Source organism: Chelon labrosus, assembly GCF_963514085.1.
Source record: "Chelon labrosus genome assembly, chromosome: 5".
Lineage (NCBI taxonomy): Eukaryota > Metazoa > Chordata > Actinopteri > Mugiliformes > Mugilidae > Chelon > Chelon labrosus.
In genome coordinates, this window is record NC_140341.1 from 951,030 (window position 1) to 976,889 (window position 25,860).

Sequence of the window (25,860 nt, forward strand, 5' to 3'; positions counted from 1 at the left end):
AGAACAACTACTAGTTAAGAATCAGAACAGAACAAGAGACTCTAATCAGGTGTACTTTGTGACCCAATATAGCAGCGAGGGACACAAAATCAAACAAATAATTAAAAAGAACTGGGATATACTGACTAGTGATGTCTCTCTCAGGGAAGCATTTCCTGACGCTCCTACGATCAGCTTTAGACGAGCTTCTACTCTGAGTGACAAATTGGTTAAGAGCCATCTCCCTCCGATACAGACAAAAACATGGCTAGATACTAGAAGAGGTAACCACCAATGTGGAAATTGTAACCATTGTGGCAATATGATAAAGACAAACTCTTTTCTAGACATTACAACAGGTCAAGAGTATAAGATACATTCATTTATTAACTGTAATACTACTTATGTTGTTTATAGGCTTGAATGCCCATGTGGCTGCTTCTATATAGGAAGAACAAAACGAAAACTCAAGACAAGGTTGGCTGAACATAAATACGCCATAAGAACATCTAATCCCAGGTACCCTATGGCTTTGCACTACAAACAGGCAGGCCATGGCAGTAGTGACACACTAAAAATATTAGGAATAGAACATATTGCAAAATCAATTAGAGAGGGGGATATTCTAAAAAAAAAAAAACTTTTACAAAGAGAATCGTTTTGGATCTATACTTTAAAAGCAACAACATACCCAGGACTGAATCTTGAACTTGATTTCTCTCCTTTTCTCTAGGTTATTTCAACATCCCAGGTTATGCCCACATTAAATGTGATGGAGATTAGTCTTTCTGTTGTCTAGCTCTAAATTATATGATAAAAAATGACAAAGTGCTTCTGTATTTTGATAAATACTGTAGTGTTGCTTTATGAAATGTTTTGTATTGATACCAATTGTACTTCTTGTTTTCTATTTTCTTCTTTTTTAACATGGATTGTCATGTGATTTATCAAGCAGGTGATCTCTGTTAGTCATGTGACCTGCTTGATTGATCAGCTTAGAAAGAGTGGCAAACACACAGCCATTTTAGAACTGCTCTGATGAAGGCCAGCTAGGCTGAAACGCGTAAGCATGTTTAAGTAGTCTAATAAAAGTTTTTATATGCATCTTTTTTGAGTGCCTCGGATCTCTCTTCTTTTTCTATTAGAGTAAACGAGTCAGACTGAATGAATCTTCACCTCTGGTGCTTTTTCCTGCTGCTATAAATAAAATGTATTAATATTATAATCATCCTGTGCTTCTCGTTGTCTCTGTTAATAACCAGATTCTCCTTTATATATAATATAATATTTTACTAATTAAACTATATTCTAATGTTTTTACCTCTCCTGTTTATTCTTGTACCTCCTGGATGTCGCCACTAGAGGTCACACTAGTCCTCTTTTTATTACTCCTTCACTTTTCCTGTTCTCCTCCATGTTTCTCCCTCCATCCCTTCTTCCTCTCTTTTGTTCCTCTCCTCTTCATTGCTCCCCCTCCTCCTAGTCTTCCTCTTCTCCTCTTTTACTCCACTCTTTCTGTCCTTCACTCTTTTCTTCCCATTCTTTTATACTTTTCTTTCCATTCTAATTATCCATCTTCCTTCCCTCGTTCCTTTGCTTCCTCTCTTCTTTTCTTTTTCTCTCATTTCTTCTTTCCATGCCCCTGTCTTCTCTTTCATCTTTCATCCAGCTTCCTGTCATCTCTCTATTCTATCTATCCTCTGTTTTTCTTTTTTTCCACATCACTATTCATCCTCTCTGTCTTTGCCTGCCTCATTTTTTTTCTGGCATGTCAGAGCTTGTAGAGCGAGAGAGACAGAGAGAGAGAGAGAGAGAGAGAGAGAGAGAGAGAGAGAGAGACAGAGAGAGAGAGAGAGAGAGAGAGAGAGAGAGAGAGAGAGAGAGAGAGAGAGAGTCTTAGATAAAGAGAGGAGTGGAGAACAGCAGCAGCCGTTTCTCTGGACGTCCAAAGAGGAGCAGAAGAAGAAGAGACTGGACCAGGACCTGAAGCTTCTGAAAATCAAGAATACAGCAGAAGAAGAAGAGGAGGAAGAGGAGGAGGAAGAGGAGGAGAAGTCAGGAAACAAAACAAGAAAGTTTCATTTGCTGCCTTTGAGGATATTTTTCTGAAACCTAAAAGAAACAGAGAGGAAGAACGGAGGAAGGTTTCCTGAGAGGAGAGAAGACGATGCTGCTGGAGGAGAGAGAGAGAGAGAGAGAGAGGAGTTGATCTGGAGGTTTGAATAAATGATCCTGAAGAATCTGCAGACAGAAGAGCAGGAGGCGTTCAAGGACCAGCTGACGAATAAGTAAAGACAGAAATGAAGGAATAAAAAGAAAGACAGAAAGGATGAACCAGGAGAAACAGGAAGAGTAGAAGAGAGAGAACGAGACACGCTGAGAGAAGAGAGGAGGAAATAAACCTGAAGTAGTCTGAGTAAGAGGAGACACCAGTCAGACCATGGAGCTCCCTGCAGCTCTCCTCTCCATCCTCCTCCTCCTCGTGGCCCCGGGGGGCGGCGTGGCCCCGGGGCGGCTGGAGCGCTGGGTCCGCTCTGGCCTCCAGTCTCTGCAGTGGGACCAGCTGGACCGCTGCCTCCGGACGTCCTCGCTGTCCGAGGCCGAGTGCAGACGCCTGGCTCAGCTGCCGCTGTCGGCCGTGGCCGTTTACCTGGGAGAACCTCCACCTGCTGCAGGTGAGACGAGAGACAAGAGACAAGAGACGAGAGACGAGAGACAAGAGACGAGAGACGAGAGACAAGAGACGAGAGACAACCAGATACTATCAGTAAAGATTCAGGATCAGACTCATCAGGAAATATTTAAAGTTCAATGTCGATTAGTAATAAAAGGAAATGTGCATGGAGTCATTTAAACCACTATAGGCCTGATAGATAAACTACTACTACTACTAGTACTACTACTAGTAGTAGTAGTACTACTACTAGTACTACTACTAACAGTAATACTAATGCAGTGTATTTCTTGGGTTGTGGAGCATTGATGTGATGATCTCTCCAGGTGCCTCAGATAAAGTCGTGGCCATCCTACCAGACTCCTCAGGTGCGATGGTGAGTTCGAAGCCGCGTGGAGGTTTCAGCGTCAGCCAGGTGCTGAACGGAGGAGGCGGGGGTCCCGGTTCGGGGGCCCACGATGCCGTGCTGGTTCTGGATCCCAGTCCTGGGGAGAACTTTGGACACCCGGTGGTCCTCTTCTATGTGGACGTGAATGTGACCAAGAGGAGGTGCTCCCACCTGGACGGCATCTACCTGGGTGAGTCAACGGTCAGGGTTTACCTGGGCAAAGACAGGAGGCTGGAAGAGAGAGAGAAAGAAAGAAAGAAAGAAAGGAAGAAGTCCAACTAGTCCTGTAGTCTAATAATAAATACCTGTAGCGTTATGCAGACGACAGCGTTTTCTAATCAAACTAGGACGAGCTACTGTTGAGAGGTGTCTACTCAGGTATGTGTTCTTGTGAAATGATGCCGACCCACCAGAGGTCAGGTGTGGATGCTAAGGGCGCTGGCGTTTAGCTTTAAGCTGCAGTGAAGCTCTGATTGGTTGCCTCTGTGTCTCCAGGTGAGGAGTGTTTGACTCTGGCTCTGAAGGGTCGATGTCAGAACCAGCTGAAGCGCCGTCAAACCGGGCCAGAGAGGCTCATGGGTAACGGTCGTATGCGCGGCGGCACCATGACCCCGAGCGGTGGAAGCGCCATCGGAGGCCTCTGCGAGGTCCACTTCCTCCCTCTAGTCGTCGGAGTCGGAGACGGAAACCGCACTCAGAGACTCCGATGTGTTGGTACGTCCAAAACGCTTGTCATCGTTGGAGGCTAGCAGTTTCCACCTACTTCCAGTCTTTGTGCTAAGCTAGGCTAATGGTTTGAAATATCTCACCAGCTTGTGTGGTTGACATGAAATTCAAGGTCTCCAGAAGATGAATCCTGGTGACTTCCCAGTTGAGACTGAGCAGTTTAGACCAGGGGTCTTCAACGTTTTCCAGGCCAAGGACCCCCAATCTGATGGAGAGATGGAGCGGGGACCCCCTACTTATATATATATATTGTATAAAATTGTGTTTTATATTAAACCGGTCCTATAGTGCCTTGTAGAAATGTACCTTGTTGTTCTGCATTCAATACTAAGATATTAAAATAACAAACAGGTTAATATATTCATGTTTTTATTTTGAACATGCAAGGTACAGTGGTATGGGTGGCCGTGCCACTGCCATTTATAAACATACCTCAAACTGAGGTGAATATAAAAAAATGTCTAATCAATCAAAACATTTTCGCGACCCCCCTGCAGTACCTCCGCGGACCCCCTAGGGGTCGCGGACCCCCTGTTGAAGACCTCTGGTTTAGACCATACAATGAAATTCTTACTGACAACACAAAATATTTAAAATCACCTCAAGTAAACGTGCTGATTATGTTACGTCCTGGACCTCGTGAGTTAACCTGCAGGGAGAACGTTATCCATAGAAACTGAAGCTGGAATCTCAGACCATGCTGTGATCATTTAGAGATGATGCCTTTCTTCTTTCTCCCAGACCACGCAGAGTTCGCCAGGTGTCCTCAGCCGCTGCCCGTCACGTCTCCGAGTCTTCCCGTCTCCAGCTGTGAGCTGAATAAAAACACCAGACGCTGCCACCAGCAGCCGCTCGCCACTCACCTGTCCTGCCGTCTCTACCAGACCTGCGACCACGCCGTGCTCATCTCAGGTTCGACAGGTTACTCATTCCATTGGTACCAAGCATCACATAGCTGGAGCTAACCAGCTAGCCTCAGCTAACCAGTTAGCCTCAGCTAACCAGCTAGCCTCAGCTAACAGAGAATCATCATGACAGAATTTCTTCTTCTGTCTCAATATTTCATCAAATCTAAAAACAACTGACAACAAATGTAACTGATCTAGTTTTATTATCTTCTTTAGAGTCTATCACATGATTCTACATCAACTATCAACCACATGGTGACTTGACTGATACAAGCTGAATCATACATGGTCCTTTACCTCCATCTAGTGGTCTAATGGTGGTACTACAGATAATAAATACAACACAGTCATCTAGTAGTGACAGTTAGCTTAGCATTGCTATGTAGCATGCCTTGGTGACTGGTTTCCCTGGGGAGTTCCATGTGTGAACAACATGGAGGAAATCTCCATCTTCTTCTGGATTGTATAATGATCACAATGGTAGAATGTGATGATGTCCAGGAGAAATAAAATGTCCAGAGGTTGAATTGTGTGTACGTTGCCTCCTGTAGTGGAATCAGTAGGATTTTGTAGCCAGATTCACTTTCAAGAGGTAAGAACCCAACGTGGGTTCTTTGGTTCTCCACATGTCCAAATGGAGAGTGGGCCTGGTTCTATTGTTACTAGAACCTTTGTGGTATTTCTCTAAACTCTTGGTCCAGTTCTAGTCAAGGGGTTGCTGAATGAGTTCAGAATGATATCATTGCTATCAGGGTGTTTTTCTCGACGACATTTTAGTTTCTCCTGGGAAGCCGTTGTAGTAGAATGCGTTCACCAGTGTACCTAATGAAGTGGCCAATGTGGGCATTAATATGTTTTTTTATTGTGTGCAGGCGGTTGGCGGCAGCAGATTACGTTTCAGCGTCACGTCCAGAATCTCCAGAGGTTTTATAAAATGCTTCGAACCAACGGCTTCCACAAAGATCACATCAAGACCTTCTTCGCCAGCAGCGGACAACTTCCTGGTAGGAAAGCGTCGACGTTAGCGCCACATTTAGTGGCTGCAAAACTAAACTACTGGTTTGGCAGCTGTTCCACATGTTGACCACCTCTCTAACATGACCCCCCCCCCCGCCCCGCCCCGCCCCAAACAGATGACATGGAGGGTGTTTACTCGGCGACGGAGAAGGCGGTGATCCGTAACCACGTGTCGTACGTCTGCAGGAAGCAGCACTGCGCCGACTCATTGGTTCTGTTCCTGAACTCGCCGACTCGCAGTGACGGCACCATGCTGCTGTGGGACGCCAACCTGAACGGAATCGTAAGAGACGCACACACGATGGTCTCTCATGACAGTCGCCCTCAATAAATGTTTGTTACCTTAAATGTGTTAGCACGGCACCGCAGAGAAACCATCTTTTACATTTAGGATCGTTGATCGTAGGCTAGGACCGCCCACCTAATTAACTCTACGACTACTGTTCCAGCCATCACATCATTAAGCCCCGCCCACATGATCTGATTGGTGGAGTAGAATCAGTTCTCAAGTTTACGTCCTCTCATTGACCTCCAGGCCGACCTGAAGGAGCGATACTCTGTCAACGAGCTGCTGGCCGACCTGGCCGGCTGCAGGGCGACTCGTGTCCTGCTGTTCGTGGACCAGAGCTACAGCGGCGTCCTGTCCAAGAGGCTGCGAGGGTCCCAGAAACACCTCAACGTGGTTCTGATCCAGAGCCCGGCCTGGCAGAGCTACGCCCACCAGACCCAGAGGCTGAGCCCCGGCTGGGAGGAGGGAGGCTGGTCGGTCATCGGGCCTGCGACCTGCCTCCTGGACCACCTGGGGAAGGTAACGGTTTTATCATCCAGGTGTTTTAAGTCCTGCGTCTCCTGAGTCTGCATCTAACCTCCTCTTCTTCTTCAGGCCGCCGGGACGGCTCGCTTCCTTTTAAACGTGACGCTGGCGGGTGCTCCCTGCAACGCCACGCCGCCGCTGACGGATGGCGAGATGCGGCGGGAGTACCAGGGATGCCAGAACCTGCCGACGGCGCTGTGGCACCTGAAACACCGCAGGACGGACTGAGAGACGGGATGAATTATGGACATGCATTACAAACCTGCTGGTGTGTGTTTGTTTGTGTTTGTGTGGTTTATGTCCTAACTATGAACTTGTAACCATGGCGATGACAGCTCATCCCAGCGGGGTGTTTGTGGGTTCAGGAAGAGGACAGAGCTAGTTGACGCTGAGGTCAGTGTGTGTTTGTCTCTATTCTCGTCTTTACCTCTCCTTCTCTCGTCTCGTTTATCTGGCTCCTCCCATCGTTCACTCCATCAGCTCCATCTCTGATCTCGTTCAGACCATCAACATCCAATCACATCTGTCCAGATTCAAGTCCAGGTGTGAACACAGACCTGATCCCAGACCACATGTGGAGGGCGACCGGCCGACCTTCTCTAAAATAACTACCATCATAAATAAATCAGATCTTAACATGTGAGAGTCTTTCCATCTTGTTCCAACATCTGGATCATGTCTCCAAGTCAACCAGCAGCTGTTGATGGTTCTGATCCAGCGGTAGGTAGAGATCCATTAGAGACAGCAGCTGCTACAATATTCTACTGACCACATGATGGCGCTGCTGATTTACAGACACACAAACTGAGATCAGATCTCAAGTGCTGGCTGGGGACGCATGTGGAGACACATTTAGATTAAGACCAGGTGGATGGACAGGTGAGACCAGGTGAGACCAGGTTGACCAGGACGGACGTTAATGGTCTGAACGAGGCTCTGAAAAGTTTAAATGATTTTGCTAAAAGACGTCAGGATCCTAATAGTTTTCAGTTTTATGAACTGTGTATTAGTTGGAGAGCGAAAACTAAACATGAAAACATTAAACGACATGAGTTCACTGTAAAACGATTTATATAATCAAGCACTGGTCTTAGATTATCGTGTCGTGTTGTGTTGCATTTAGTCTTTTACTGTATGGAATCAAGTTGGGTCTCATCACTAGTGTACCTAATGAACTGGCAAATGGCCAAGACTAATGTTAGTTAAGACCAATATTAGCTGGCTCAAGCTAACGTTGGCTAGTTTAGGTTAACATTAGCCACTTTAAGCTAAAGTTGTTGAGACTACGTCAGCCAGTGTTTGGCTAATGTTTGTCGGTTCAGGCTAAGGTTAGCCAGTTTAGTAACTAATATTAGGTGGTTTAGGCTAACCATTTAGGTTGACATCAGCTGGTTTAGGTTCATACACACAACACTGGAAGTCTGACTTGTGTCCTGTGGAGACAAACCAAGTTTATTTTTGTTTAATTTTAAACATTTTATAACAGCATTGATTTAACGACTGAATTACATCCAGGTGTTGGACGTGGGTTCAGAGAGATGTGTGAAGAGCTTTTAGAGGTGGACGTTCCATGTGAAGGACGACAGAGATCGGTTCATGATTTAGATATGAAGCACTGAGACGTCCCTGCTACACTCACAAGGACACATTAAACATGCGATGTACAGCACTAACCCCTGTCCTCACCTCTTCATCCTACTCTGTGACTTCTGTCAGTGTTTGTACAGGTTTGTGTTGTTGACCTGAACTCATTTAGACAACAGAGTTGACATGTTCACCGTTTGTGTTAGGATCTGTACAGAGATGTAAACTAGCTGCATGCTACAGATCACAACATGTAGTCAATAAAGCGCTTTTAGAAACCAGTGATGTGATGTTTGTCTGACCTGAAGAACTTTCTGCATCTGTAAGATCAACCAGCACATGTTCCTGTATGAAGACGAGACTTTTAGTTTCTAGAAGACGTCTCACCAGAGTCTTCACTTCTAAAATACAACTGTCAGCTACAAACACACAGACGACCACAGAATTGGTTTATACGAGGAAAGGAGTTTATGCAACATTAGCTAGTCTAACATTATTTAGGCCAATGATTGCTAGTTAGCTGGTTTAGAAACCAGGTGGAGTGGGTTCATCCAATGTTGAAAGTATTTTCTTATAGAAGAAGAGCTAGCTCAGATACACCTCAAAGGAGAACTACTTCAAGACCAAAGAAGACCAAGGACCTCATCACTGATTTTTATGATTTGGTTCAAAACAAAAGTCCAGGACATCAGTATAACAACTGTAGAAGACTCTAAATTAAATCATAAATCACAAAAACTAAATATCCGTTCCACTTCCATAATGAGGTTCATGGTCTGAAAGACACATTCAGGTTCTGCACCATGAACAGTTGTTGTTTTAGAGGATTTCCTTTCTAACAAGACGCCTGAAACATCATCTCCATCTGTCTCTCTGGCCTCAGGCTGCTCGTATAGTTTTACTCCAAACAACAGCCCTTGACACCGGCACCTTCAGCCCATCCAGGATGTTTTTACCAAAACAACCTGAGTAACACAATCGTCTCAGCTTTTAAGGACTGCTCAGGAAGCCTCTTCTGGAGGAGAGAGGAGCTTTAGCTTTAGCTTTAGCTTAATCCGTTCTCACACCTGAACTCCAAATAATGTCCAGAGAATCAGGTCCAGAATAAGTTCAATACCAAATCCAGATGTTTTCCAGAACACAGAAACCTCCTAAGATGATGGTGGCAAAATAGCTCCCTTTAACAAGAAGGCAACCATCAACAATGTTGATGTTCAAGATGTACTTATCCATCAATATGCCTTTACATTTCCTACATTAAGTTACACAGTCATTAGCGTGCTAACTGCTAGCCTCAGTGACTTCTAGTATGCTAAATATTAGCAACGGCTTATGGTTGATGTTACCACTTGAATGCCAAGCACAGTGACTAATATTAGCTTGCTCAGGCTAACATAGTGACTAACAACACCTTGGTTAGCTTAGTTAACAAACATCTGTGACTGTGACTGAGATTAGCTTGCTTAAACTAACGCTAACTTTTATTAAGAACATTGACATCATTGATAAATAATAATGTATTTATTCAGAATGTGTCTGTGACCTTGTATTCAACTTAAATTAGTTGGTGAACCTGGTGAATCTTGACGCAGCGTTGAGCTTCAAAACATTTAGCTTCCAGCTGATTCAGTAAAACCTCCTGCAGAACAAAATGCTTCAGAAAGTGTCCAGACTGAGTCCAGCATCAGGCGTCTGGACTGACGGCGTCCGTCTGTGTTTCTGTTGGTGAGTCGAGACTCTTCTGCTGTTTGGTCCACATGGCTGCGTAGAGGCCTCCACGAGCCAGAAGCTCCTCATGACTGAACACAAGAAGAAGAAGAGATTAATTCATTCATTGATCCCTTAAATACGTAAATATAAAATGAACTGATAATTAAATAACAAACATCTAAAGTTAGAGAAAATGAACTGTTAGGATGTTGGAGGGTCACTGGTGACGAACTGCTTTAAGAACAAAGTTGAGCTGTCTGAAATCCTCCTGCAGACTTGAACCAACTTTACTATGAATTAATAAAACCACTAGTCTGTTAGTGTCTGAGCCGCCAGACAGAGAGAGAGGTGGGGGGGGGGGGGGGGAGGAAGAACACCAAAACGATCACAGTGATGCTGAGACGTCTCTAAATAAAGAGCAAACACACGACGTCTGTCTGTACTTCACATGGATGCTGGTAGATAATTCATCCCATGGTGATACCAAATAGAAACTATTTTACTGACTAAATATATAAAAATGGATTCATGTGAAACCTCCTGTAGAACAATAGCAAGCTCATGTTTAACAATATGTTAGCTTTAGCATGCTAATGTTAGTCACCATGTTAGACTAATCACGATAATGTTTGACTCTGTGTTAGCCTTAGCACTGAGCCTTCTCATCACCATCCCCATAGACCAGAAGAACACCTGTAGCCATGGCAACCGTGCACAAAGACGACGGCGGCTGCAAAATGATTCAAAATACAAGCGTCGACGAAAACTAGCAAAAGTGTGTCAGAAGATAAAGCCACAGTTAAAGCTAAGTCTGGGCCGGTGGAAGGAATCGGCCTGAGGACGGGATGAGGCCTCTTCCTGTCTCGGTCTCACGATACACTCCAACACTTTGTGGCACATCTGACACCGGAGGTTAAAGTGGCGTGGCCCGTGTTTACATCACAGTGTCAATCAAGAGACGAATGGTTTCCTCTGCACACGCCTGCAGGGCAGAGAGACGGCCGGCATGTGTTGACTCTGTCAGCCATGGACTCGTCCGTCAGGGTCTTCTTATCGAAGCCCTGGTGTCGTCCTCTGTGTGAGAAAGGAAGTCTTCGTGGGCAGCTCCAATATCAAAGGACGGGACGCATCAGTAGCTCAGTGTGTGTGTGCTTGTCTTTGTGTAGTTGTGTGGACCGATCCTTGACACAACACCAGCGTTTGTGGGTTAAGACTTGGTTTTAGGGTAAAGGTCAGGGTGGTACCAGGAGGTTTAAGGGTCAAACACACTGAGGTTTTGATCTACAGATAACAAATTTGCAAGCACTTAGGACGCAATCAATCAGTCAGTCAATCAATCAGGTGTAACACACACACACACACAGAGATGTCTTCAGAGATGGACATGTCCTCACCGTCCTCTCTCTGCGATCTGTCCCCTGTCAACCACCAGGATCTGGTCTGCTCCAACGATGGTGGACAACCTGCAGCATCAACATTATTCTGCTTTAATTATCATATTCTGCTTTATGTAGGAGACACAAAATAAAAGACAACGGCTGATAATCATATTATATCACGACATGGAAGACACACAAATGCTTTAGAGACGTGAAGATGGTTGAGTTATGAGTCCTGGATCAATCTGGGATCAATCTAGACAACCAGAGAATGGGTTTATGCTAACAGTAGCTGGTTTATAGTTAAATTAGCTGGTTTAGGCTAACATTAACTGATTTTAGGCTAACAATGGCTAACTTGGGTTAACAATAGCTGGTTTATGTTAAAGTTAGCTGGTTTAAGCTAATGTTAGCTGGTTTAGCACCAAATCCACCATGCTGATAGCGGCTTGGAGTGGGTGTGTCTTTCAAATTGAAGGAGAGCTAGCTCTGTTCACATTAGCAATATTTTTATGTTCTGTTTAACCACAAACCCATGAATCATTGTTGTCTTTTGTCCCCACTTTCACCAGCTGTCCTCAGTTAACTGGTCTCGAGCCTGATAGTGGTCTAAGTCAAACCCACCCCCACATAGCTGAGTGTTTCGCTGCAGGGTCGGAGAACTCTGCATGAACCTGTCTGTAAATTATTAAAGTTAATATTTATGACTGCTCTGATAGCGTTGTTTAGGCCAATGTTAGCTTGTGTCAGCTCAATATTATAGCTGGTTTAGGCTAACATTGGGTAGTTGAGGCTAATGATAGCTGGTTTAGGCTAACATTGGGTAGTTGAGGCTAATGATAGCTGGTTTAGGCTAACATTGGGTAGCTGAGGCTAATGATAGCTGGTTTAGGCTAACATTGTCTACTTTAGGTTAACATTAGCTGGTTTATGTGTAGGTAATCTGGTTTGGGCTAATGCTACAAATCAACATTTTCTTTTGTCCCAGTTTCCTCCAGCCATCCCCACTTAACTGGTCTTGCGTCCCTGACAGTAGTCTAAGTCAAACCCACCCCCACAGCCGAGTGTTTTGCTCCAGGGTCGGAGAACTCTGCATGAACCTGTCTGTAAATTATTAAAGTTAATATTTATGACCACAGTCTGATTAAAGCCATGCTAAGTGATCTAAATGGCTCTCAGCTCAGGACCTGAGATGAGACTATAAGAGGAATGAAACATTTCAAGGTGCACAGATTTGACATTTTTCTTTCACTTTCACAGTTTTTCTTCCAGACGTGAGGAGGACGCGTCGCCAGCGCTCGTAAAACTGAATGCAGAAGAGAAAGAGAGGACAGAGCTCTGCTCACGTCTCTCCAGACTGCTGAGTTTCTCTTTAAGCTGGAAGCAGATCCTCCACTCTGGCTATCTTTGGACGGCCACCTTCAATATTTGATAGAAACCCTCGGTCACAGGTAGAAATATCTTTCCCCAGAGACTGCAGACGTCATTGAGGCTTCTCAGCGACAAGAACACATCCAGAGTGTTTACATGCAGACGGGACACTCATGATTCACGTCCTGGTTTTAAACTGGAAACACAGCAAAGTATAAAGCTAAATATTCATGACACATCTGGATAAAAGCATCTGAAAGTCTGACTGGACCCAGTGTAACCAGATTCTTTTCAGTTTTATTTATGGGTAAAAACAGAGCTGTGAACAAAGTTTGTGCTGGCGTAGGATCATCAAACATCTAATATTTTTGCTGTTTTCCTTTTTTCTACATCTTTTTTTTTCTGTATCTGGCAACACAAGGTGGACCCATAGTCTGTAGAACCAGAGGACGCCATGGCAGCTCCTCTAAAGTAAAGTCAAAGCATGTAGCATCCCTGGTGTCTGGCTGCAGTATAGGTCATAAGCCCCGCCCTCCCCCATGTTAGTGGGCGGGACTAAAGTACACCTTACATACATTTTAGGTATTAAGAAGGTAGGAACTTGATATAATGCTGATGTATGTTCTAGTTACTTGACGTTATAAAAACAGGAAGTGACAGTCATGGACAGTTGCCATGACAACAACAAAATAAAACTACTAAATAAGTAGTTGTCCTAACCGACCTTCAGTTGAACTTTAGTCAGTGAATGAATTTCATTAGCTAGCTAGCTACATTAGCTCTGTGTTAGCATTTACACATTATTTTTTTCAAGCTATCTAGCTAACCCAGTGATTTCCTAGCTCACCCTGTAACTTTAGTTAGCATAGCAAAATTGCTAATCTCCCAAAATCTTAAGTTATCGTAAAATTGTTTTTAAAACTTGGAGTCAAGTGATTGATTAATGATTTTAATCTATAAACTTATTCTGAACATGTTTTTTACGGCAATGTAACGTAAATAGAAAAATAAAATGACCGACAGAAAAATGATATTTAATGCTCCTCTTATATTTCCATCTCTCTCCTGGTGAATACAAATTTAATTTCCAGGATTAAGTCTTTGTTGAAATCTGAGATTAATTAAACTTAATCAATACATAAATGACAAGGTGACCATGGTTTGGTTTCACCACCAGGATCAAACACTCTCCATCCAATCAGTAAATGTGATGAAAGGTGGATCTGAGCTCGACCCTTAAAGTCTGAACGGTGACCTGTTGTCTGTTTTAATTTGACTTAAGGAAAGAATGACTGAGTCAATGAACAGACCTGATCCCAGACTCCATCTGCTGTTGTTCAAAGATTAGTGGAAGAGGCTGAAAAATGAGCAGCATTAATACATTCAACCGTCACCAGATGACTTGTCTGGAGAAATTCAGACTCAGAGTAAATATAGATGGAGCTTGGTTACAGCTTGATAGACCTGCTGCTAGCTGCTTTGACGTCCAGGGTAAATCATTTATAGTATATAGATTATTCTGATCTCAAGAGTCTCAGGTGAGTTCTAGAAACTATGGTCATGAACAGAGGAACTATCTCCAGAGACCAGAAACACGTTGGTGTAACATGGAGACTGACAGGTGGAACCTCTAGTGGACGATAGAGGAACTGCAGCTTTAGGAGCTTTGTGGTTCATTCAGAGGTTTTATGAACTTGTTTATTTCTTTTTAACGTGGAGGTCCATGGAGCCTCTACAGGACGTTGGCGCTTGATGGAAATGTTTAATTTCATTCACCATCTCAGTTTAATATTTACTACTAAAGACAGAGTGCACCTGAAGCTGATGAGAATAGAATTAACTTTACTGGTATTTACTGTTGACTGATGATCTCTGATGAAATGATCACGAGAGAAAAGAAAAGGAGAGAGACGGTGAAAGGAAAACAGGATTAGAGCAGAGAGACGTAGAGATTAGATGAAAAGCTGAGTGGAGGACGACAGGTCCACAGATGTTATTGATGATATTAAGAAGATTAATGAATCGTCTTTACATCAGCTGATCAGATGTGGTTTCTTCTTCATGGAGGAAAGAAGATTATGTTCAATGACGTGACTCTGTCTGCTCTGATAAAAGTTGTTTAGTCACGGAAGAAATGAAGACGAGAAAGAAAGAGACAAAGAAGGAAAGAATGACTGACCTGTGGGCGACCACCACCGTGGTCCTGGTGCTGCAGACCTGGTCCAGAGACGCCTGGATGCTCCTCTCGGTCTGAGTGTCCAGAGAAGAAGTGGCCTGAAGAAGAGTTAGAAAGAAACAACATGGAGGATGTTCTAGAGAGAAACCACCACCACCTGGAGATCCTGGTACCAGGATGGAGGATGTCCTGATTCTTGCCCTTCCTTTCTTATTTGTTGTCATACTCTTTTCTTTCTGTCTGCTTCAGTTAGATCTTTAAACACAGACAGGAAGTGTCCCCTCGTCCCCCTCGTCCTCCTCGTCCTCGTGTCCTCACCTCGTCCATCAGGAGGATCCTAGGATCTTTCAGGATGCTTCGAGCTATCGCCACCCTCTGCTTCTCCCCACCGCTCAGCTTCAGACCTCGCTCCCCCACCTCTGTGTCGTAACCTGACCAGACACCTTCATCATCATCATCATCATCCGTTACCCTCATCATCATCACCATCTTCATCATCCTGACCCTGTGGCAGCTCCAGGATCCTCTGGTGGATCTCTGCAGCGATGGCGGCTCTCTCCACCTGGCGGCGGTCGGCCGTGACTCGTCCGTAGCGGATGTTGTTGGCGACGGTGTCGTTGAAGAGGACGGCGTCCTGCGGCACCACGCCGATGAACGACCTCAGAGACGACTGACTCACCTGAAGAACCAGAACATCACTTTACTCAACACATGACAAACATGGCCGACTGATGATGAACCAGGTTAACTCTCTCCTCACGGAGCACATGTCCACATGAATGACACATGGTTTAATTCACCCTATACTTTATAAAATTACATTTAATACTTTGGAACAAGCTGGAAACTCTCTCACACGTTAAGGTTTAACAGTCTCAGTATGAGGCTGTTCAGGACAACTACCAGGTGATGGGAGGCAGACTTGGGCACCTTTGGACAGAACCTGGCTCTATAATCAGCTGTTACTGAGGCTGATGTCTGACAACTCCTTCCTGACAAACAGGAAGATGCATCAGAGCGACTAAGTGAACTGTTGTTTCTGTGCTGATGAATCATAAAACAGCTTCAACACATGTGGCTGCCACATGGAAGGACAAACATCACCACAGATCAGAAAGTGGACAAACCTTTACAGCTTATTTGGAACGGTTTTACGTTCTCACAAAAAAATGAAGAAGAAGAAGAAGTTACACACTTCTTAAAACTAAAACTGAGCTGCTGAGTATCTGGACTATTCCTGGTTTGTGGTTGGTGGTCAGAGCCTGGGAGTCACTGTGTCGCTAACGGGGAAGCTAATGGCAATGTCAATGATAATGCTAACGGTAACATTAATTATGATGCAAAGTGTGATGTTCATGGTGATACTATTTGTGATGGTAATTGTGATGCTAATGGTGATGCTATTTGTGATGCTAATGGTGATGCTAATGACGACAACAGTGCAGATGCTAATGGTGATGCTAATAGTGATGCTAATGGTGACGCTAATGACGACAACAGTGCAGATGCTAATGGTGATGCTAATGCTGATGCTAATTACGTTGCCAATAGTGATGCTAATGGTGATGCTAATGGTAACTCCTCAGACATAGTGGATTAATCGGTTGTAAAACCAGAGCCGGTAACGTCAGCTAAAAGAGAATCAGTTTAAATGTGAACGAGACTAAAGTCTTGATCCTCTGAGATCCTCTGGGACGTCGGCCATCTTGAACCAAAGCTCCGTCATTCAGCCATTTGTTAACACGTTAGACGTTAGTGACACATTAAAAAAGTATTTACAGAGTCCAACATTTAACGAAGCGACGGCAGCAACATGTGGAACAGATGAGGAGACCAGCTGGTCCACACGGGACCACGTCCTGTCATTAAAGAGACGAGCACATGTGTGAGGTGATTAAAGCCAATGAGGAACCAGCGTCATGTAATCATCTTCATCTGGACACGGGACAGGTCTTCTCTCAGAGCAGGTGAGAGTGAAGAAGGAGGAGGAGGAGGAGGAGGAACAAGTTTTAACCGTCAGAAAGTTTTGGAAAAAGAAATGTCCCCAGAACTGAATAAAAACAGGAGCCCACAGACACATGTGGTGTCTGGACTCTGAATTATTCAGGAAACTTTTACTATGATTAATTCACAGAGAGAGAGAGAGAGAATAAAAAGAGAAGAAGAAGAAGAAGAGGAGTGAGAGTGAGAGCAGCTCTGAATCTTTTAGATCATGTCTTGGTTCAGACATTAGAATAAATGACATAGACATAATCCAGCTATGCTAAGCTAACTGTAGCTAACTCTGACTGCACTCATAGACGGATCATAAACTGTTAATAACTGGTTAATAATTAAAATGTTATAACGTGTTAATGACCGTAAGTTTGTAACTGAACGATAAACACACGGAAACTAGGAGGAGATGAACAGAACAGAGAATAATATAGACTGTAGGGGGCATTGATAGGACCTGTAGGGCAGAAAATGAAGAAGAAGATGGTGAAGAAGATGAGGATGAGTAGACGCGGTAATTAATTAATTAATGGTGATAATTTGAATCTTTTACCAACTAAGAGGTGGACGTCTACGGAGGCTGAGAGAAGACAAAACACTGAACAGACAGAAATGTTTCCAGGAAGTGACGAATAAATGTTTAAACATTCTGAACAGATTAAGACTGAGGAGATGATGAACAGATGAAGGCTTCATCCTCTGGAAACATCTGCAGCTCAAACTGATCAAGACGTTTTGTTGACGTCTTCTTAAACACGTCCAGTCTGGAGGACGAGGACGTGATGGACGTGATGGACGTGATGGACATTCACCTTGGACACGTCCTGGCCGTCGATGCGGATGCAGCCGCTCTGAGGGTCGTAGAATCTGAACAGCAGACGGAGGATGGAGGTCTTTCCTGATCCAGACGGTCCCACCTGCACCAGAAAACGTCCACTGAGTCTTGACATGGAAGAAGACAGACCGGTCTGAAAGTGGAGCTAAATATCTGGGACATTAAACGTTACACTGATTTAACCAGCCTGAAACCTCTGAACCAGAGACTGGAGAACCAAGATGGCCGCCATGTCTCCTCCTCCTCCTCCTCCCGTTGTTCTAGAACTGGATCCAGGTTCTAGATGATCCGTCCATCCATGCTCTCTGCTCTACCTCCACTAGTTACTAACAACATTTAGATCCAAGGATTTAATTTGTAAATGTTAACTCTACACAGAGCTGATGTCACTTCTAGAGTTTTTTTTAAATGATGCTGACTAATCGATGACATCACAGTAGAAAGTAATGAAATCTATGTTCTATGTTCTTGACCTGAACACGTATCGTAGCGTCTCACACTACAGAAGCTACGGAGGCTTTTCTGGAAGTTTGCTGAAGCTTGAACACGAGCCTATACTGCAGCCAGCCACCAGGGGGAGCTCCTCATGCTTTGAGGAGATGTCATGGTGTCCACTGGTTCTACAGACTATGTCTCTGGGTCAGATGTCTTAAAGCCAACACCACCAGGAAGTCTTTTAGAAAGAAGGAGGACCAACCAGAGCCACTGTCTGTCCTGGCTCCACTCTGAACGTCACGTCTCTGAGAACCTCGGTGCTGCAGAAAAACACAAAGACAACAATGTCCTCAGTTCTGTCCATATTCTGTTTTCAGAACCACAGTGGAGCGGCAGGTGAAGAGAACGTCTTCATCAGTTTAACAACACATGAGCTGCAAAAATGTTTCCAGGAGACCGGAATAAGTCATGAACATCACATGATGATTCCTCTGGTTCTTATTATCTTCTCAGTTTAAATAATCGTATTGGTTTCCATGTCTCTGAGGTTGTGTTTGCAGATCATGTGTTGGTTTCTTGACCTCTCTGGGCCACCGTACCCGAGGCCTCTTCAGTGGAATCAGATCAAATGACAGAACATCTACAAACCCTGAGACGTAGCTGAAAGAAACTCTGTCAAAGTCCACCTGACCTGAAGTCAGCTCCAAGTCCTGACAGCCGTCAACATCCTGGACCTGGAGGAGGAGGAGGAGGAGGAGGAGGAGGAGGAGGAGACCAGGAAATCAGAGACAAGGAAAACAGGAGGATTTTATTTTTGTCTTTTCATCAAAACCAGCTGAACATTTTATCACCGTCTTCGTCTAGACTTGTAGACCCTCTCTCCCACTTCCTCTCTCCTCTCTCCTCTCTCCTCCTCCTCCTCCTTCCAGCCAGAGAAGGAGGTGCTGTGTTGTTCTTTGTGTTTATTCATGTGTTTAACATATCAATGAATGTAGGAGCTTTAGAGAGAGAGGAGACCACTGATCCCACAAACACACAGACTAAAACAACACACATTTACTACATACAGACTTTAAACTACAACAACCTACATAAGACAAATCATCCATCCATCATCCATCATCCATCCATCATTCAGTATAACTCCTGAACTCTGATCTGTTTATTCTGATCTGTTGGTGATGAGAGGATGAGTCCAGGAGAAAGAGGAGACTCTGGGTTGGTTCGTTAGGCCTGTCCTCATTAATTAACAGTAATGAATCAGTGAATCAGTGAATCAGTCACCTCTCTCTGCTCTGACAGCAGCTCCAGCATCTTCTCCATGTCCACAAAGGAACTCTGGATCAGTCTGAACACAAAGTGAACTGGGAACCATCAGAACCATCAACGTGATACAGACAGACAGTTTTAACTCATTCATTCATCCGGACTCTGACCTGTAGTAGGTTCCAAACCAGTTGAGAGGAGTGTACAGCTGGAGGACATATGTCCCAAACAGGACGTAGTCTCCAACCTGAGGGACAGAGGAGACATTCATCTGCTGGTGGACATGATGGTGGACATTAAATGTCCTCTAAACCTGGAACTGTCCCTCAGTTAGATGTCCTCCATACCTGGAAGTGTCCCTCAGAGACGAGATGAGCGCAGAGCAGCGATCCAGCCAGTAGTCCTAATCCAATAATGATGTTCTGGGTCTGGTTCAGCAGAGCCAGAGACGCTGAGCTCTTCCACTCACACTGCTGCAGGACGGGATTAAATGATGTGGATGTGTTGGATTAAATTATCTGGATTTATTAAATAATCTTACCTGATATTTCAGAATGTTCTCCTGGAAGCAGCCGACCTCATAATCCTCAGCGTTGAAACATTTGACCTGAGTGGGGAGAAAACTAGAAACTAGAGACAACATGGACGCCTCCACCAGGATCCATCTAAACATGTGGACACATGATGGACAGGGTACAGACTGAATCAGCTGATAAACAGATTGTTGTCAAACCGTCTCAAAGTTGAGCAGAGAGTCCACAGCTCTGGATTTGGTCTTGTTGTCCTGCTCATTCATGTCTCGTCTGTATTTGGTCCTCCACTCTGTGATGAGGACGGTGCAGGCTGCAGACAGGAAGTAGGAGCTTCATCAGTCCATCCACCCAGAGGGACGAGTATTTAGTAAAGGCCTTCTGAGCTACGGTTAGCTGGGAGGCTAGAATGCTCACTGAGGTAGAGGACCATGCAGGTGAAGACAATGAGTCCAAACCAGACGTTGAAGTAGGAGACAAAGTAGACGATGGCGATGATGATGTCACAGATGGTGGGGAGGATGCTGAACAGGAAGTAGCTGCAGACAAACACAACCACAGGTCTGATTTAGAACCAGGTCCCTGGATGGTTGGAGGCTCCGTGTCTCCTCCCGTCTCCTCCCGTCTCCTCCTGTCTCACCTCAGCAGGTTGTTGATGGAGGACGTCCCGCGGTCCATGCTCCTCAGGACGTCTCCAGTGCGTCTGTCCAGGTGCCAACGAAGAGACAAACTGTGCAGGTGAGAAAACAAACGCACCTGGAGAGAGAGGAGGGAGAGAGATCAATCATCCTGATCAGAGATGAACTGTTAGCAGAGACAGACGTCACATGACCTGATCAGATACAAGTTTATACTGATGAAGACGTTCACATCTACTGGAAATAGAACAGAAGAAGAAGAAGAAGAGGAGGAGGAGGAGGAGGAGGAGGAGGAGGAGGAGGAGGAGGAAACCGCGGACAGGAAGAATGGATTTAGGATTCTGGATTCCTCATCTCCTCATAGATGGAGTTCTTCTCCTCCTCATGGTTGGAGTTCTCCTCCTCCTCGTGGGTGGTGTTCTTCTTCTAATTATAGATGGAGTTCTTCTTCTTCTCCTCATAGATGGAGTTCTTCTTCTCCTCATAGGTGGAGTTCTTCTTCTTCTTCTCCTCATAGGTGGAGTCCTTCTCCTCCTCGTGGGTGGTGTAGTGACGAGATGAGCTGAATCATTTAAAGTGACGTTACCTGAACTCCTCTGATGGTGAACTGCTGAACCTTGATCCACAGAAACTGACGGAGGTTGCTGATGAAACCAGACGTACCTGCAAAGAGGAAGAGGAGGTGACGAGAGGAAGAGGAGAGAGAAGAGAAAGGAAGCTGAGGACATGATTCCAACCTGCGCCTCCTCCTTGTAGGAACTTGAGCAGAGAGTAGATGGAGACGACGGAAGCCAGAGACGTCCACGAGTCTCCTGAGGACAACTGGTTCACTGAGGACACAGAAAGACACTGATGTCTCTGGACTGATTCAATGCATCACTAAATATGAACTGACTATGACCATAATGGTAACCAGACCAGACCAGACCAGACCAGTCCAGACTAGACTAGACTAGACTAGACTAGACTAGACTAGACGAGACGAGACGAGACGAGACGAGACTAGACTAGACTAGACTAGACTAGACCAGACCAGACCAGACCAGTCCAGACTAGACTAGACTAGTCTCTAAATCCAGTTTTATAGTGAACTCATGTCTTTAAATCATGATGATAAAGTAACTGTAACTTTCTGTTGTGGCAGATTCTCTCTGCTTTAACCTAAAACCAGGTCTGAACAGGTTGTAACCTTTATAATGTTGGGGGCCCAGGAGAAGAGTCCCCCCCCAGAAGGACAACATGGCCCCAGACCCTCTGATGTTTGGATTCATGAGCAGAATTATGATGAAAGTTGACTCCAGGACGTTTTGTGACCCCCCCCCCCCCCCTCTCTGTCCCCAGACACAATCTCATTCACATTCATTACCATCCAATAGCAGCACTGGGAATCAGGAAGGAGACACTAAAGAGGGAGGGATGGAGGGATGGAGGGATGAAGGAGGAGGAGGAGGAGGAGGAGGAGGAGGAGGAGATCCCAACACCCAACAGAGAGAGAGATAGGAAATAACTAGATAAAAAGAAGAGGAGAAACGATGTGTGTAGTTAAACTTTCTTGTGGGTGTTTTCAGTGTGTGTGTGTGTGGGTGTGTGGGTGTGTGGGTGTGTGTGGGGGGGGTTCAGTTCTTTGGCATGGGGTCCTGCAGCCTGGGGGGGGGGGGTTCGGCCCCAGAAACAAAAGCAGTGAGTTAACTCCACGGAGGAGGCCTCTAATGCCGGCTAAGCATGACTGGCAGGGGGGGTGACCTCCAACAACAGCCCCCCCACCCCCCCCAGCTGACAAAGCAGCGCTCGGCCTCGTTCTCACTGCCTCCGCTTTAATGTCGCTCCAGAAGCCAAACGGCCGCTTTGGTGAAAAGGAAAAGAAGCTGAAGACAAACTGGACGCTGACTTCCTCTGAAGTGGAGACTTCTGGGTCTGCCTACAAAACAGGAGGGAGACCTCGGGGGGGGGGGGGGGGGGGGGGTTCTCATCTACATTATGTCCAATTCATTAGGTACACCAGTGAGTTGACATAATGTTAAGTTGATGTTGAAACAGCGTCAGAAAGGAGGTCACAATAATTAAAATCATTTCTGTTTTTTAGCCTAGCTCACTGACTACAACGTCAAAATAATAGGAACACGTATCAGTTCAATAGTTCTACAGAATGAAAACAGAAAAAGAAACGTGTGTGAGGAGATTCTAAGAATAAATATAGAATGAACTAGAGCAGGACATTTATAAATAAGATAAAACAGAAAACTGTCTCTTTCTCTAAGATACTGATGTAAATTAATCAGACGTTAACTTGAACCAAATGATTAAAGTAAAAGGTCACTGGTAAGTCCATTAGGTACACTAGGTATAAGAAACTAATGCAGGACTGTTTTCACCAGCGTTCCTAATAAAGTGGCCAGTGTTTATTTATTCATTATTCATTCTCTGGTTCATTCAGGCTGTTTCTTTTTATTATTATTGTTTTGCTGTGACTGGACCTCAGGACCTGCTTTTCATTAAACCTCATGTTTTAATTAAATATATGTATGGAAATAAAAAGCAGATGAGAACTAAGATGGGAGCACACTGCCACCTAGAGGTTAGAGTCAGTAGAACCTCCAGACCTGTTTAATGCTGGTTGATAAAGACAAGTTAATGTTTCATTAAAAGGACTGATTATTATTATTTATCATTATTTATCATTATTTATCATTATTTATTATTTCAGTGTCTGATTTAGTTTCTAAGGATCTCACCGATGTTCTTGGAGTAAACTGGAACCAGCACGTTGACCACCCGCTCTGCAGCCAGGAGGCCGACACACAGCAGCACCAGTCCCTGCAGCGCCACGCTGCCTTTGGGCCAGACGTACGGCAACAAGAGCCTCAGCTTCCTCCTAAAGCCTCGCCAGGATGAAGAGGAGGAGGAGGAGGAGGAGGAGGAGGAGTGCTGGATCTGAGGAAGAGTTAACACACAAACACACAACGTTACGATTCTGTTGGACTTCACACTTCACTTCAAACTGATCATTTAATCTGAGTAAACTCTGATCTGATGAGCTGGATATCTTGTCTCCTTTATTTTCTACTGAACATGAAACGATTCACAGCCTCACACATGAAAACTAATGTTTAAATTTTCTCGTGTAAAATGTTTTATTGGAAAGTGACTGTGCAGGAAACACAGACAGGAAGTAAAACGAGACACGGACACACAGACAGGAAGTAAACGAGACACGGACACACAGACAGGAAGTAAACGAGAGATGAAAACACCAGGGGAGAAACTTTCACAGTAAAATCAGGAAACCAACCAGGATTACAGAAACAGACGTGGTGGGACAGGAACTCATCCAGATATTTTAGTTGTTCAAACAACAACACACTTTAATAAACGCCCTGACTCTCATTATGTGTCAAAACCTGGCGCCTGCATTACCCATAATGCAACACCAGGGCTGACAGTTCAGTTGGTGATTGAGGTGTGTTGTGCTAGCAGATGCTAACGTAGCCTCGGGCAGAGATGGAGGGTTTAACTCTGACAGTGTTGGTGTTACAGCAGAATGAATGAGTGACTCACCTCAACGTTGACTCCTCCTCCTCCTCCTCCTCGTCCTCCTCCCTGGTTTCCTCTGGTTTTCTTCTTCATCTTCTCCTCGTCCATGTGATCAGCCTCCAGTTGACTCCTGGTTGTGGTTGATCAGCTGGAGCTCAGTGATGGTTTACTGCTGAACACAGAGCTCTGAGGATAAAGTAGCTGTGGACAGCGTTTCTCTTTGTCCTGAGAGCAGGAGCTTTGTTTGTCAGTGACTGACTCACCAGTTTGTTAAGGTCAGTTATACTAATGTCTTTATAAGTGGAAAAACTGGAAAGCATCAACCAATCAGAGCTAGTTATGTGACGTATGCTTCTCTTCTGTTAACTCTTCCTTCTATTAAAGTTATTTTCTGTCGTATCCTTAACAACAGACACTAAACATCTCACATCTCAGACGACAGCCAGTTTGTTGTAAACTCATTAAACTCCACGGCGCTCAGCTCTTAGTAACTTCTTTAATATTTTCTAGAAAGTGGTCGAAATATCTGAAGTCTTTAAAACATTTGCTGATATTAGCATGTAGCAGCAGTTATATGGACAACAGCTTTGTTTGAAAGGAGGCTAGTTACAGCTACTGTTAGCTGGGAGGCTAGGAAGAGCTACTGTTAGCTGGGAGGCTAGGAAGCTAGGAATAGCTATGATTAGCTGGGGGACTAGAAAATTAGGAAGAGCTACTGTTAGCTAGGAGGCTGGGAAGAGCTACGGTTAGCTAGGAGGCTAGGAAGAGCTACTGTTAGCTGGGAGGCTAGGAAGAGCTACTGTTAGCTGGGAGGCTAGGAAGCTAGAAAGAGCTACTGTTAGCTGGGAGGCTAGGAAGAGCTACTGTTAGCTGGGAGGCTAGGAAGAGCTACTGTTAGCTGGGAGGCTAGGAAGAGTTAGCTGGGAGGCTAGGAAGCTAGAAAGAGCTACTGTTAGCTGGGAGGCTAACTGTTGTCGTCTTGGACCTCGATGGTAGAACTTTGTCTCAGGTTTAAACAAAGCTCAGAGATGAAGATGAAGATGAAGATGAGGATGAAGAGGTGGATCAGTGTGTTTCAGAGAGGAAGTCGTCATCAGACCAATAGAAACAAGCTTCGTTTATTAGTAAAGAGTAACAAACCAGCAGGACCAGCATTCAACTAGATGGAGCCACCATGGTGCTACGTGGCTCCACAAGCCATCACAGATGCATTGTGGGATACCTGACTCTCTTTGACTCTCTGGGTGAAGACCGAAATGACGCCTGAATGAGTCCTCGTCTGGAGGAGGAGGAGGAGGAGAAGAAGTAGTAGTTTCTCCTCCTCCATGTCCTCCTCCATGTCCTGAATGTGTAGAGTCTTAGAAGACGACCAAGATGTCTCCATGTCTCCATCGTCTCTGTCCACATTGATTCCATCTTGGTTCATCTTGTTGTTCTACCTCCATGTTTCTGTCCCTCCTGGAAACTCCTCCCCTGATGTTGATTAGTAAAGGTTACCATGGTTACCACCACCACAACCTCTACTCCTGATTGGTTCTGGTTCTGGTTCTGGTTCTTCAGAGAGTTCAGGTCAAAGCCGAAGCAGAATGAACTAACATTGAACATGTCTACTGCATCGTCACATGGTTTCATTAACAGTTCACGTCCAGATACAAACAAGAAACATCTGCAGAAATAAAATTATTATTATTATTATTATTATTATTATTATTATTATTATTATTTTTATTATTATTATTATTATTTTTAAGGCTGTGTAATAAATTAAAGACCCTGAGTCCTAAAACTCTACATGTTGACGGGTCGAGTGCTTGAGAAGGAGACGAGTGATTCAGGACTGAATCTGTGTCGGAGACAAACACAGTGAACTAGAAGCAGTTCAGGGCTCATAGAGTTCCTGTGGC

At 44.6% G+C, this 25,860-nt stretch overlaps 2 protein-coding genes across 2 annotated transcripts in view; one reads left to right on the forward strand and one right to left on the reverse strand.

Annotated features, from left to right (window-relative positions):
* Positions 1–25,860, forward strand: part of LOC311488731 (uncharacterized protein) — a gene marked incomplete at its 3' end in the record, with an annotated part of 331,706 nt that overhangs the window by 160,164 nt on the left and 145,682 nt on the right. The gene's annotated exons all lie outside the window — the stretch shown is intronic.
* abcb6b (ATP binding cassette subfamily B member 6 (LAN blood group) b) lies at positions 7,941–24,064 on the reverse strand (the record flags this gene model as incomplete). Its single annotated transcript, XM_084545555.1, has 19 exons — positions 7,941–9,889; positions 11,195–11,263; positions 14,730–14,824; positions 15,045–15,157; positions 15,231–15,405; positions 17,534–17,638; positions 18,254–18,311; positions 18,640–18,725; positions 19,276–19,339; positions 19,428–19,504; positions 19,605–19,730; positions 19,799–19,864; positions 19,991–20,100; positions 20,205–20,326; positions 20,428–20,543; positions 21,012–21,088; positions 21,163–21,255; positions 23,158–23,356; positions 23,981–24,064. 19 exons carry the CDS (start codon positions 24,062–24,064, stop codon positions 9,775–9,777), a joined length of 1,950 nt encoding a protein of 649 aa, XP_084401681.1. The 3' UTR covers positions 7,941–9,774.